The sequence below is a fragment of the Malus domestica genome, chromosome 05 (assembly GCF_042453785.1).
Source record: "Malus domestica chromosome 05, GDT2T_hap1".
NCBI classification, from domain to species: Eukaryota; Viridiplantae; Streptophyta; class Magnoliopsida; order Rosales; family Rosaceae; genus Malus; species Malus domestica.
Window position 1 is genome coordinate 8,026,825 of NC_091665.1, and position 14,855 is coordinate 8,041,679.

Here is a 14,855-nt window from a genome sequence, read left to right on the forward strand (position 1 = left end):
ATATACTGTGAAGCTGTTCGTTTATTTGTATAGTCTTGTTGACATATACTTAAACTTTGTTTCATGTTGGAAGCATTCATGTTAAAGCTTTGAACCCAAGTGTTTCATTGCTAGGAATGTAAGGGGATTAAGACCGAGTTGTCTAAATCACCTCTTTATTGAATTCATGCCAAATAGTCTTCGTTACATAGGATGCCGAACGACTAAAGCTTAACACTTGTACAATGTGAGTTTACTTGTAATAGTACTTCAAGTGATCAGCGTTCCATGGATGGCCAAGGGTCTTGCCATCGGAGCTTCTAATCTTGTAGGAGCCAAGGTGACTGATGCTAACAACTTCAAACGGTCCATCCCAGTTTGGACTAAGTGTTTCTTCACTCAGGACTCTGTCGCAGAGTAATCTTTTCTTCAATACCCAGTCCCCCACTTTGAAAAAACGAGGTTTGACCTTTGAGTCATAGTAGTTGGAGATGCGCTGCTTGTAGGCAACATTCCTCAAGTGAGCCTGAATTCTGTATTCCTCGACTAGATCTAAGTTGAGTATAAGTTGTTTGTCATTTTTGCTTTGCACGTAGTTTTGGACTCGGAACGTTGCTTGCTCAAGCTCAACTAGGACAACTGCATCTGTACCAAAGGCAAATGAGAATGGGGTTTCTCTTGTTAATATCTGATACGAAGTGCGGTATGGCTAAAGAACTTGGGGTACAAATTCTGGCCAACAACCTTTAGCCTTGTCCAAGTTGGTTTTCAAAGTTCGCTTGATTATTTTGTTGATGGCTTCAACTTGTCCATTAGACTGGGGATGAGATAGAGAGGCAAAACATAAGTTGATGTTGAACTTAGAGCAGAACATCCTGAACTTATTGTTGTCGAACTGTCGCTCGTTGTCAATGACTATCGCATTGGGAATGCCGAATCTGCAAAGGATGTTCTTCCATATGAAGTCTTCTATTTTTGCCTCAGTAATGGTTACTAAGGGTTCTACTTCGGCCCACTTTGTGAAGTAGTCAATTGCAACGATTGCATAGTGAACCTTGCCCTTCCCTGCAGGCATTGGGCCGATCAAATCAAGTTTCCATTGGGCGAAAGGCCAAGGGCTGATCATAGGAGTGAGCGGCTCGGGAGGGGAGTGAGGAATAGTTGCGTAGCGTTGACACTTATCACATAAGCGGGATATTATGATGGCATCTTGGTGGAGTGTTGGCCAGTAATATCCTTGGCGAAAAGCCTTATGTGCTAGGGATCGAGATCCAGCATGATCTCCGCAGACTCCTTCAGTATTTCCTGAATGACAATTTCCGCCTCTGCAGGCGTAAGGCATCTTAGGTATGGTAGTTTAAAACCTCGCTTGTAGAGTTGGTCATTAATGATCAAGTAACGAGTATCCTTGTATCGAATCTGCTTAGCTTGGACTTTGTCATTTGGAAGGGTGCCATGAGCAAAGAATATATAAATCGGGGTAATCCAATTATCCCCCTTGTTGTAAGTTGCACACTTCCGCAGCCATGATGCTTGATGCTGCCAACAATTTGACCTGAATTTTTCTCCCAATCTTGTCTTCCATCGCTGAGGCGAGGCGAGCCAAAGCATCTACATGACTGTTTGCCGCTCGAGGAATTTGGGTGATTTGGTAGTAGAAATGCTTGAGCAACAATTGTGTTTGTGCCAGATATGTTGTCATAGAGTTAACCTTAGCGTCAAAGTTGTTGGTGACCTGGTTAACCACCAATTGGGAGTCATTGAAGATATCAATTCGTTTAACCCTAAGATGTTTAGCCAAATGTAAGCCTGCTAGGAGGGCTTCATATTCGGTCTCATTGTTCGATGCCTTAAATTTGAAACGAAGAGCATACTCCATCACCACTTTGTCAGGGGTCGTAAGGACTAATCATGTTCCGCAACCCTGTTAGTTGGACGAGCCATCAACATATAAACTCCATGCTGGGGTTATTGGTTCTATTTTCGGAGCTTCCGAGGGTAATGAAACCACTTCTTTAGGCGTAGAAACAAGGTCAACAAGATATGTGAAGTCGGCGATGAAGTCTGCCACTGCTTGGCCCTTCTCAGCTGGTTTTGGTTGGTAGAAGATGTCAAACTCACCCAATGTTATCGCCCATTTGATCATTCGCCCGGAAGTGTCAGAACTTTGGAGTATCTGTCGAAGAGGATGATTGGTAAGCACGATGATGGAGTGTGCTTGGAAGTAAAGGCGAAGTTTTCGAGCAGACATGACCAATGTTAGAGCCAATTTCTCAATGTTGGAGTATCGTGTCTCCGCATCTTGTAAGGCCTTACTAGCGTAGTAGACAGGTCGTTTGACATTACCATCCTTTCGAATGTGAATGGAACTTACTGCTGAAGCCGATATTGACAGATAGATAATAAGAGTGTCACCAACCTCAGGTTTGGAAAGCAGATGGGCTTTACTCATGTAGTCTTTGAGGTTCTTGAATGCCTCAGCACATTCATCAGTTCATGTAATGTACTTCTTACTTCCCTTAAGTGCTTTGAAGAAAGGAGTACATCTGTCTGTGGCCTTAGAGATGAACCTAGTTAAGGCAGCCACCTTGCCAGTAAGGCTTTGGATGTCTTTTGAAGTTACCAGTTCCTTCATGTCGAGGATTGCTTTGATCTTCTCGGGATTAGCCTCAATGCCTCGTTGGCTTATCATAAAACCTAAGAATTTGCCAGAGCCTACGCCGAAGGCACATATGTTGAGGTTCAACCTCATTCGATACCTCTTCAGAATGGTGAAAGTTTCAGATAGGTTGGTGATGTGTTGGTCAGCATGTTTGATCTTGACTAGCATATCATCAACGTAAACTTTCATGTTCTTCCCAATCTGTTCAGCGAACATTGAATTGACCAGTCTCTGATAAGTCGTTTCTGCATTCTTTAAGCCGAAAGGCATGACTTTATAGCAATATAGTCCCCTGTCAGTAGTGAAGGCTGTGTGTTCTTAGTCCGAATGGCTCATGAGGATTTAGTTGTATCCTGAGTAAGCATCCATGAAGCTCAAGAGTTCACACCCTGCCGTAGTGTCTATAAGTCTGTCTATGAGAGGAAGAGGAAAGCTATCATTCGGGCATCCTTTGTTTAGGTCGGCGTAATCAACACACATTCTCCACAAGACCTTTTGGAGCAGGAGACTTTCTTTGGTCGGATTCTTCTTAACAAGGACAACATTTCCTACCCACGTTGGATAATTGACTTTGCGAACGAAGCTTATGCCTTTAAGTTTTTCAACTTCTGCCTTCATTGCCTCGTACCGTTCAGCGTCATAGGATCTTTGCTTCTGTCTCACTGGCTTAGTCTTGGAGTCAATACTTAAGCGATGAAATACGATATCAGGAGAGATGTTTGGCATGTCCTCGTATGACCAGGCGAAGACCTTAGTGTTCTCTTGAAAAAAAGAGATCAATGCCAACTGAATGGGTGGTGACAAGGTGGTGCCAATCTTAACCATGCAATCTAGATAATCTTTTGAGATAAAGACCTTCTCCAACTCTTCAGCGAGTTGTGCTTGCTGAGTGAAAGAGTCATCTTGAGGATCGTCGGGTTGACTATTGCCACCGTGAAGATCCAAGTTGCCTTCGTCTGGGCTGGTCTTTATGACTTTGTCATGTATAGAAAGGGTTTCCTTAGGCACAGGCAGGTGATGTTGCTTGACCGAAGTGTTGTAACATGATCGTGCACTAAGTTAATCTCATCTGATGTAACCATTGCCATAGGGGGATGGAAATTTCATCAACAACATATGTGTGGATACCATAGCCTTGAGATCATTGATGCCTGTACGTCCGAAGATGACATTGTATGCCGTTGGGCAATCAACCACCAGGAAGTTAGTGGTAATGGTAGCTGTGTAAAGGCATGTACTAATGGTGAAAGGTAAATGTATGCTCCCCAAAGGTTACACGATATCACCGGAAGAGTTTATCGGATGAGAAATCGAGCGATCGAGCAAGTGTTCAGCTACAATAAGTGCCTTGAAAGCTTCATCAAACATGATATTGACCGAAGCCCCCGTGTCTACCAGGATTCGTCGTACTTCAAAGTTGGCTATGTGAGCTTCCACGATCAGTGGGTCGTTGTGAGGGTAGATGATACCTCTTTCTTCCTCATGGTAGAAACATAATGGATCCTAGTTAGGTTTTTTATACTTGCCTCCCTTGATGTTTTCCACGTGAAACACTTGGTGGCCAGACCTTAAAGCTCATTCACTATTTTTCATGGCCCTGTTGGAAGATTTAGATATAGGTGTGCCACCACTTATGGAATATATCACATTCACCTGGCGTTGGTTACGGTTACCCCTTGGAGGGTGAAAGAGGAATTGATCAATTTTTCCTTCACGTGCCAAAGTTTCAAAATGATCACGAAGGGTGATACACTTCTCACCGTCATGGCCGTTATGCTCATGGTAGCTGCAAAATATGCCTGTGTTCTTTGTGTGCTTGTAACCCGACTGCCTCGGCATTGGCTTCGGTATCAAGTGTGCTATGCTGGGGTAAATGGCCACGCATGTGGCGTTCAAAGGTGTGTATGTCTCATACCTCGGGGTAGGGCTTGTCCTGACACATGTTTGGCCCACTGTGTTGACTGCCTGAAGACGGGCATTATTGTGGCGATACCCTTGGTTATTGCAATAGTGTCCCTTACTCCTTTTACTAAAATGAGACTGGTGAGGATGGAAATCTTTTCTATTGCCATGAGATTGATATGTCTGTTGACTTAGCAAAGTATTAAGTAAGGCAGAAGGAGGCACCGCTGCCGTTTGGAAAGTCGAGATCTTTTCATTTAGTTGGATCTGGCTTCCACTCCCTACTTGCTGATAAGGGGTGGCTGTGGGGAGTTTCCCTTGATATGTCATTGCCTCGGCGGAGGCATGGTTATAAGCCTAGGCCATCACCTCAGAGTAAGTCTTCCAAATGTTGGCATTGATCATGTACTTAAAGAAACAGTCACGTAAACCTGCCGTGAAGGCTCTGAGGGCAGTCTTGTCGTCTGCCTTGGCATAACGGGAATACTCATGGCTGAAGCGGCTAGCATACATACGCAATGACTCGTCTGGCTTCTGGCGAATAGTGTACAAGTCATCCTCATAGTGCAAACAATCGGTCTGGAAAATGTGTTGAGAAACAAACAGTTTCCTCAATTCTTCAAATGAGTCTACCGTTTCAGGTGGAAGACGGCAATACCAGTTTAGAGCTCCACCAGAGAGGGTAGAGGGGAAGATAAGACATCGTTTTTCGTCGGTGTGCATCTGGAATGCCATGGTGGACTCAAAAAGGTTAAGGTGTTCAATCGGGTCCTCTTTTCCAGTATAGAGTTGCAAGCCAAGCTTTTGCTTTGTTTTTGGAAATCTCGACGTTGCTTTAGGAAATCTCGACAGTCGCGAAAGACGGCTTTCGATCCTTCCACTCCTTCTGTAAGGAGGTGTCTTCCTCCACTTCTCCTACTTCAGGTCGAAGCAACTAGGTTGAGAGAAGTCTCATGTTGATCAATGTTTTGATGATTAACTCGCTCCTCATCAGGGATACCCATGTCGAAAGAAGGTGACCCTCCGTGTTAGGAGGCACCCAGATGATGGTTGATGTCCACAGGGGTAATGAGCTCACGTGTTTGAGTACGCCTAGTTTCGTGGACGTGTCAAAGAGCTTCTCATACTGCTCTTGGAGGACTTCATTCTTCATTGCTATCTTGTTGTTCTGAGCTTCTAGCTCATCGACTTTAGCTTGAAGAGCAACCTTTTTTCCTTCCTTCTTTCGTTGCCTCGCACCAGGGGCAAGAGGGGTGTCATTCTGTGTGTTGTGGCTTCATTCGCTCCCCATGTTGGAGAGAGATGCCTGGTAAAAAGAGAGTGTACGAATGGTGGAAACCAGCTTAACAAAGCTGAAGAGAGTGGGAATAATTGTCGTTCCCACAGACGGCGCCAAATGTTAATGCACAAAATCAGTGAGGACTTTGGTACAACAGAAAATGTCAAGTTTGTGACCTTCGCTAGATTGCTCCGGTCACTAGTGTGGATAAGTATGTAAATGGATAGAGACAGGGAAGCAAACACAAGATGTACGTGGTTCACCCAGATTGGCTAAGTCCACGGAGTAGAGAAGTTCTCATTAATTGTGAAGGGTTTACACAAATGCATAGGTTCAAGCTCTCCTTTATTGAGTACAAGTGAATGATTTAGTACAAATGACATTATGAAATATTGTGAGAGAATGATCTCTATTTATAGAAGAGAGTTTCTAGTTTCATTCTGACATTGACACGTGTCGTGTTGTGATTAGCTTCTGATGTTGACACGTGTCGTGTTGTGATTGGCTTCTGATGTTGACACGTGTCGCGCTATGATTGGCTTCTGATGTCGACATGTGTCGCGCTATGATTAGCCTCCTAGTTGGAGGGAAACTTTTCTGGGTCCTTGACGGTATAACATTGAACGATGCTCAGTAGTTTCGGAATTGGTCAAGTATGGTACAACAAATACACATATATGATGGGCCAACCATTAACCCTAGAAAATTCTGGTCAAAATTTGTCTCAAAAATGAGTTTTGGGTTAAAAATTATATTTGACCCAAGGATTAAAGTAAATTAGAAGAGATTTACAACTTAATATTTGAATTTTATAGAGTATGTATCAAAAAAATAAAATATAAAAATGTAAATTAAAATTGTAAAACCAGACATACCTTTGCTTCACCTGTTGCTCCAGAGAAGCCATAAACCCTCCCTTCTTTCATGACGCCATAGGGTTTTGGTACCTTACATTGTTTATCAAAACCCCACGCTGTTCTCTTTGTTTAGAGCGTACTGAAGCGAAGCGGAACCAAATTAGGTTTTTTTTTTCCCTTCAGATTTTTGAGTTTTGCACTACGATTTCTTAGTTTCTCAATTCACTTTTTCTTCTGATGTGAGTTGCTCAAAAGTTGGTAAGTTCTCACTGTCAATGTTCAGATGTTAGTGGACTAGATTTTATTAGACTTGGGATAATCACATGATTAGAGTTGGGATTTTTGTTCCAATTATTTGGGGATTGGGAATTGGGGATTTCAATTTATTGCTTTGATATTGTATAGGCTTAATTCCTGTGCCATTTACAGATGATTTGGATACAAATGCAGGCCCGCATTTGACACCAAGTGCTAGAAATTATCCAGTCCTGTGCTTCTACAAGGAAATACAAAGTAGCACATATGAAGTTGTCAAGGGAAGATATGTACCTGCAGCCGCTGTAAAACCCGAAAGCAAGCTGAAGGTATTTCTCGTTGGTATCAGTATTTATTTGGTCTCATAACCAGAAAATCTCAGTTTGGTAAAAAGAAATGGTAACTATTATATGGTAACCATCATTTAGGTTCAGATGTGATGAAGGTTGATTTTGTTGGTTATCTTTTATTAGCATAAATGGGGAAATTTATGGGGCTTTTGTTCAGCAATTCATCTTCATTGCTAATCGGGTTAAATAGTAAACATTCAAGTTTTGCAGTCCCTAAGTTATCTTGTTATGTCAAACAGTTATTCTAGTTAATACTGAAGTCAACTTATGAACGGTACACGAAAGGAACTTAAAGGGTGATTATTTAGGTCGATGTTATACGAGTCCATCTGGCTGTCCCATAGTCTGCAAATCTTAGTAATAATAAAAAGAAATGGTAACTATGCTAAGTTAACCATGATTTAGGTTCACATGTGATGAAAGTTGATTTTGTTGATTATCTTTTAGCATAAGTGGGGAAATTTATGAGTCTTTTGTACAGAAATTTATCTTCATTGCTAATCAGCCTTAAATAGTAAAAATTCAAGTTTTGTAGTCCCTAAGATATCTTGTTATGTCAAACAGTTATCCTAGCTAATACTGAAGTCAATTTATGAACACATGAAAGGAACGTAAAGGGTGATTATTTAGGTCGATATTATACTAGTTCATTTCGCTCTCCCTCTCACGCTCTCTCTATATGTGCGACTTGCCAGTCTATGTTACTCTTTTTTTTTTCATGAAAAAGGTTGTGTTTTGTATATGAAAAATTGTTTAACTAGGGGAGAGCCAGACCTGAAGAAAAACCTGGGATCTGGATGATATCAAAACCTTATGAAACTGAAATAGGCAAGGCAGGACGACTACAGTTTCACTGTTTCCATTACATGTGCTCTCCTTTTCTTTATTATTTATTACTGAAATTTGCAGACTACAGGATTCGTTCAAGTTAATTAATAGCTTTTCTCTCTTTCTCATTTTCTATTTAAATCTGTTAACGTTAATATATATATATATATATATATATATATATATATATATATATATATATATATATATTTAACAGCTATATAAGTACTTAGTGTTGCCATCTTCTTATGAAATGTATTTTTTTTTACAGGATTCATATCACTTTTCCTTGCTTTGGACGTGGTTTTGTTTATGATTTCTTGTCTTAAAAATTTTAAGTAGTGTCCAGGTTAGTGGGCTTCTATGTATTTATTAAAGTTCTTGGCTTTTAAGGTTGTAATCAGAGATGCATATTGGGGGAGCATATGGGTAAATGGGGAGCATATGGGTAAATGCCATGTCCATTTGACTTGTTTCTAAATATAAGGGTAAATATCTTATATTTGTCTTGGATCTTATTAACTAAAAACATTTGGGTTGTGGCTAACTCAACCATGGATACTTACTGTTGGCTGCCAGGAAGATTTTTTGCGCTGTTTTTAGTCTCATTTGGTGTTTTATATGTTGTTAATTTTCATTATTATTTTTTATCTAGTGTTAGTGCTTATAGATGATATGGATAAGAGTTCGATGCAAATTCAAAAGAGGCAAGACACGATGTATGAGGAAGGAGTTGAATAAGTTCCTAAATTTTGGGTCTGGTAATACAATAATGTATTGTAACACTGCTTCTCTGCACCTCCATGTCATGGTTGGCCGATGATGAAGAAAAAGCAATATGTAATGGTATTTAAACATAAAAGTATCAAGTGTGGGAAGTAAATTTTCCGTTCTGTTTATTGAATAGTGAGATATCAATGTTATATTTAGTGGAATAACCGCCATACTCTGGAGTGCTGCCTTTTGTTTTATAGGTTTGGTCATGTAAGATTAATTCTCATTGTGTAATTAATGAAATTTACCTTGGTTCATTGCTTTGGTATACACACTCACACATATATATTAAGTTATTAACGGTCGTTGTTGTTCGTTTTAACACTTATGCTGTCGGGTTTTCTTGAAAAATGAGCATTCTTATTTTTTATTTTTACGTACCGTGAGAATGCTATTTGTTTGGTTAATCTGTTGAACATTTTTGTTTTAAGGCATATTTGTTTGCTGGAACAGAACTTTGGATGTGCGTAAATGAATCTTAAGGTGTTACCAGTTCATAACAAATTTTGATGCAGCTGGGTTGTATTTGATTATACATTGACTTGAGGGAATCCTTTTGTACAGGTTGTTGGGTTGCAGAAATGAGAGTTGAAATTGAAACAACTGGTGGACTTTTTCTGGCAGAAAGTTTGTATCTACACACGTCCATAGTCCATATTGATGAACCGATGTAATCTAATGAAGAGACATATTTTGGGAAGTCGATCCAAGGCTTTGCTGTTTCTGTACAACTACAACAATACTGCCGCTGCTGTTGGCATTCAAAAACTCTTCTCGTTATCGGCACGGTTTGGGACATTGTCTGCAACTCGGGCTTCATGCGCCAAACTAATTGGGGATGAAGACTCTGAAACTTCAGAAGACGAAGACTGGTTTCCTTCTCGTATCATCCAAGACAAGGACCTTCTCCGCAGCAGCCCCCATATTTCAGGAACAGGGCTTCATGTTCTTGACTTGGTGAATTGTGGTTCTTTGGAAGCAGACCGGACTCTGTACAATAAGCTGCTACACCGGTGCACCCAGACGGCCCAACTTAAACAAGCCAGAATTGTGCATTCACACATCCTTACTTCTCAATTTAAAGATGACCTTCCCATCCGCAACACCATCCTTCACATGTATGTCAAATGTGGCAGTTTGGACGATGCTCGCAACCTGTTCAATCAAATGCCTCACAAGGATTTGGTCACTTGGACTGCCTTGATTTCTGGCTATTCTCAACATGATCGACCTCAGGATGCCCTTGTTTTGTTTCCTGAGATGCTCCGCCATGGGCTGGAACCCAACCAGTTCACCTTGTCTAGCTTGTTGAAAGCTTCTGGCGCTGTCTCTGATGACAATCATGGCAGGCAGCTTCACACTTATTGCTTTAAGTACGGTCTTGATTCCAATGTCTATGTGGGCACTGCTCTTGTGGACATGTATGCTAGGTGTGGTCATATGGATGAATCCCAATTGGTCTTTGACGCCTTGGACACCAAGAATGAGGTGTCCTGGAATGCTTTGATTGCTGGGCATGCTAGGAAGGCTCAAGGAGAGCATGCACTCAGGTTGTTCTGGAAGATGCTGAGGGAGGGCTTCAAACCTACGCATTTCACTTATTCTAGCGTCTTGACTGCTTGTGCTAGTGCAGGGTCTCTAGAGCAAGGGAAGTGGGTTCACGCCCACATGATCAAATCAGTTGTTACCCTCGTCGCTTTTGTGGGGAATACTCTTCTCGATATGTATGCCAAATCAGGCAGCATTGAGGATGCAAAAAAGGTTTTTGATAGGATGGTTAGACGAGACGTCGTTTCTTGGAATTCGATGCTTACTGGATATGCCCAGCATGGGTTTGGAAAGGAAACTGTGCAACGGTTTGAAGAAATGCTGAGAATTGGAATCCAACCTAATGATATAACCTTTCTTTGTGTTCTTACTGCCTGTAGCCATGCCGGTCTCTTGGATGAAGGACAATATTATTTTGACTTGATGAAACAGTACAACATAGAACCACAGGTTTCACACTATGTGACGATTGTTGATCTTCTTGGTCGTGGAAATCTGCTTGATCGAGCTGAGAAGTTCATAAGAGAAATGCCGATTGAACCCACTGCAGCTGTTTGGGGAGCCTTATTAGGTGCTTGCAGGATGCACAAGAACATAGAGTTGGGTGCTTATGCTGCGGAACGTAGTTTTGAGCTGGATCCCCATGATTCAGGGCCCCATGTCATACTTTCTAATATCTATGCCTCTGCTGGCAGATGGATTGACGCAGCAAAGGTGAGGAAGATGATGAAAGAGGGTGGGGTGAAAAAGGAACCTGCTTGTAGCTGGGTGGACATCGAGAATGCGGTCCACATGTTTGTAGCGAACGATGATGCTCATCCGCAAAGGGTAGAGATCCTTAGGATGTGGGAGATGATTAGCATGAAGATAAAGGAGGTTGGATACGTCCCAGACACTAGCCACGTACTTTTCTATGTAGACCAGCAGGAGAGGGAAGTCAAGTTGCAGTACCATAGTGAGAAGCTTGCTCTAGCATTTGCGGTTCTTAACACTCCTCCTGGCTCCACCATACGGATTAAGAAGAACATCAGGGTTTGTGGTGATTGTCATTCAGCAATCAAGTTCGTTTCGAAGGTAGAAGGGAGAGAAATCATTGTGAGGGACACCAATCGGTTCCATCATTTCCGTGATGGCTCTTGTTCTTGTGGGGACTATTGGTAGTGCTAATTTTATGGTCCTAGTTGCATTGCGTACAAAATTAACCCATTACCTGGCTGTTCATGTTCGAGTCCCCTGTGTTTTACATGCTTGTGATCTATGATGAAACAAGCTTCCTCTTTAAAGTGAGAAGAGGAATTTGAGACTTCTACACACACAAATTGTAAAATGGTTATTGCCAATTGTGCCTTCCGGAAGCAACTTCAAGTTCAAGGTAGCGAAATGTTATTTGCGCAGTTGTTACCTCATGGGCTATGCTAGGAAAAATGTGTGCCGAAATGCTGTGAATTATGAACACCAAAAATAGACGACACAGAGACAAAAAGGTTAGATGCAAGTTTTTTTTTTTTTTTTTTTTCTGGTGTATTGAAGATCATGAATACTACCTGACGACATGTAAGGTTTCTGCATACGGTGAGCTCTGAAGGGCAACAACCGACGAAGGGCCCTGTTAAAGATTGAATTTATATCCTATTTTACAACTAAGATATGCAGAATTTCTATGTTTCTTCTCTTGAATACAATTGAGGATGAACATTTTATTTCTTGAATTCAACTGTGGATACCTTCACTCCTTTTCTAATCCTACAGAGAGTCAGTTCAATTTCTTTGTTAGATGGAGATCAGGATCTGCTCTGAGTTAATACCTAGTTTTGTTAGACAATAAAATAGAATGAACTTGATTGCTTTTGCATCTTTTTGGCTTTTTCTGAACGAAATTGTACAACATGGCAAAACTAGTGGAGACAAAAAGAGGAAGAAACAGCAAGGTAGAAAAAGATTGGATCTGCTGATTGCCTGTGGTATTTGGAAAGTTGGAAACTGAAAAAATAGAGAGGCAAGAAAGAAAGGAACAGAGCACAAAAGGAGGAACTAACCCAACCCAATTCTTGCAAAGGGGGAGAGATGGGCAGGTAAAAAGGGTGATGGAAGTGTGCATGTGTTTACGTGTGCTTAGAGATGGTTTAGCTGAAAATTGCATAGCGTGTGAGCAAAACTCTTTTGTAATCACCATTCTTCTTAAGCCAGCAGATGTTACATTCATTTAACAACAACTCAGATATACAAACTGCCTCAACCTCAGCATCACCCTCAGCCTAAGCCCAATATACAGGTACGTAATGAATGACATGTTTCGATAAGTAGCGCTAGCATTTGCATGACACATTGATAGATTTGATGTTCAAAGTTTCAGCATTACCACCAGGTCGGACTTGCTCTTTAATACCACTTCAATTCAATCTTTGAATCTCAAGGTCACACTTTTTGAGGTTCATCTTTTTCCTGCATTCAGCTCATGCATTCGCTTTATATATTTTCAAAATTTCTGTATATATACGTATGTTTCCTTTCTACTTTTAAATTAAGCATCCAGCTAATAATTTGACCTGTAACCTAGCCACCTGATTTTAATTAGCATGTGTCCTTGCTCAGAATCAACTTCAAACTTTAAGTTGTGTGAAAAATTTCCTAGCATGTTTTTATTTTTTTTGTCAAAGTATCTTGATAGTAATTTATATGTACGTAATTTTTCATTCGCAGGGAGGGTTTCGTTAAAAATCATGGAGTGTGACAGCGAACAGAGAGTAAGAGAAGGAGATGAAGACAACAACAATTCTTCTTCTTCTTATTCTTCATTAGAGAAGCATGCAAAGAAGAATTAAGTTGATCCTAACTGCGGTATGTTGGACTTAAAAAACAACCTTGAATACAACAGCAACAGCAGCAGCACTAGTAGTACTAGTAGCAGTGATACAATATCGGCTTCAGAAACCCACTTGGCATTAGGAGTATTTGATTTTCCGTGGCTGAAAGATGGTGTAATCTCCAAACCGGAGGACTTGAATTTTGAAGGGACATTTTAAAGGGAGAAGGATTGTCTGCCCTCCCGTGCCCTCCTGTTTGTGTGGTCACGGTTAAACCACGTCAACATTTTATATTACTATTTATTTTTGTTTTATTATCAATATAAAATGTTGACGTGGCTTAACCGTGACCACACAAAACAAGAGGGCACGGGAGGGCGCTGGAAATGGGAGGGCAGACAATCCTTGTCCATTTTGAAGACGTGTTCTCATCACCATTGGCAGTACTGGATGTCGACACACTCCCCTTTACCACCAGTAAGGTGGTACTACTACTACTCCTGGACATGTTATTGATGATCAATTTTCTTTCTCCGGGCGGTGTTTCTATCATCATCACCAGACTGATCATCCTGATGCACTACTCCTAGACTTTATAAAGGACAAGCTTGAGGAAGATTTGGAGCGACTGTGATATCTTAATCAAGGTGGTGGCCTGGAGACTGAAGCCGGTGTGGTGGCCTCTAGTAAAAAAATTATGAACTGTCTATGTATTTACTATAATTAAGGGACTAAACAACCTTGTTTTCAATAGATTTTTTATAGAAATGATCTTTACTAAATGATTTATAATGTAAACAGTTCCGATAAAAAGTACGGAGTTCCATAAATCAATTATAAAGTATCTTGAGGAAAACTCCTCAATTTTAAAGAGTCAAACCTCCTCTCTTTACAGTTGACCAAGAAACAGCAACAGAGCAATTTTTGGTGGAATAAGCATATAAATAAATGGAAATGCACCTTAAAATTATTTATGAAACAAACAATGTGTAAAACACGCTATACACGTGATGATATGGAGATGGTGCTTTTTCATCTGGTTCAAAACTTTTTATAAAGTTTATATATTAATGAGGCATACTAATAAGTTAAAAACCTTGTTAAAATATTATATTATTTGTTCAAAATACAACCAAACTTATTAAATACAACACATATGCCACAACAGTTTAACATAATGTCTATTCATAGATGCATTTTATTTCTTATATTTTCTTATCAATTATTTCTAGGTTTTGTTAAGGAAAGGATTTTAAAAGAGTTCCTCCACTCGCATTTTCTCAATTTCGCCCATCTGCGCACTTGAGATGTTTTTTTTTTTTAATAAATCAACTTTCCGGACGAGTTTTGGCCTAAGGCCAATGGAATTTTCCATGAATCTGTTTGTAAATAAAACACAAAATAAATATTTAGTAGACATTTAAAGAATTTCATTTCATATAATTCAATAACAAAGGCTAAAAAAAAGTGTATACTCACGGAGAATTTTAAACATAATTAGTGCTTTATCATTTCCCTCAAGCACGCTTTATCATGAATAAATGATATCCATTCTCGTATACCGTTGTGATCTCTCTATATCTCTTTGATATGCTGGTACAAAAATAAGTTCATCAG

The 14,855-nt window shown here is 40.3% G+C and overlaps 2 protein-coding genes across 9 annotated transcripts; one reads left to right on the forward strand and one right to left on the reverse strand.

Moving 5' to 3' along the window:
• Positions 1-232: 232 nt before the first annotated feature.
• LOC139196035 (uncharacterized) lies at positions 233-1,321 on the reverse strand. The gene is made up of 2 exons (XM_070821696.1): positions 1,034-1,321; positions 233-667 (listed from the first exon to the last, which is right to left on the reverse strand). The coding sequence occupies exons 1-2, from the start codon at positions 1,319-1,321 to the stop codon at positions 233-235; spliced, it is 723 nt and encodes a 240-aa protein (XP_070677797.1).
• A 5,353-nt stretch (positions 1,322-6,674) lies between these two features.
• On the forward strand, positions 6,675-14,117 carry LOC103436543 (pentatricopeptide repeat-containing protein At3g24000, mitochondrial). 8 transcript variants are annotated; one of them, XM_070822185.1, is made up of 5 exons: positions 6,690-6,937; positions 7,130-7,263; positions 9,451-11,918; positions 12,334-12,706; positions 13,135-14,117. In XM_070822185.1, the coding sequence occupies exon 3, from the start codon at positions 9,547-9,549 to the stop codon at positions 11,593-11,595; it is 2,049 nt and encodes a 682-aa protein (XP_070678286.1). In that variant the 5' UTR covers positions 6,690-6,937; positions 7,130-7,263; positions 9,451-9,546; the 3' UTR covers positions 11,596-11,918; positions 12,334-12,706; positions 13,135-14,117. The 8 variants fall into 8 exon arrangements, with proteins under 8 accessions (XP_028957794.1, XP_070678286.1, XP_070678285.1 ...); XM_070822184.1 differs by adding an exon at positions 8,384-8,461 and having other exon boundaries at positions 9,451-12,706; positions 13,135-14,051; XM_017332552.3 differs by adding an exon at positions 8,384-8,461 and having other exon boundaries at positions 6,697-6,937; positions 7,109-7,263; positions 9,451-12,706; positions 13,135-14,051.
• The last annotated feature ends 738 nt before the right edge of the window (positions 14,118-14,855 follow it).

Excerpts from the sequence above, each read along its gene's own strand:
- LOC139196035 (XM_070821696.1), bottom strand. The coding sequence starts at position 1,321 with ATGCCTTACGCCTGCAGAGGCGGAAATTGTCATTCAGGAAATACTGAA. Across the intron at positions 668-1,033 it reads TGCCTGCAGGGAAGGGCAAG|ATATTAACAAGAGAAACCCC; the intron begins GTTCACTATGCA and ends ACTTCGTATCAG.
- LOC103436543 (XM_029101961.2), top strand. The coding sequence starts at position 9,547 with ATGAACCGATGTAATCTAATGAAGAGACATATTTTGGGAAGTCGATCC.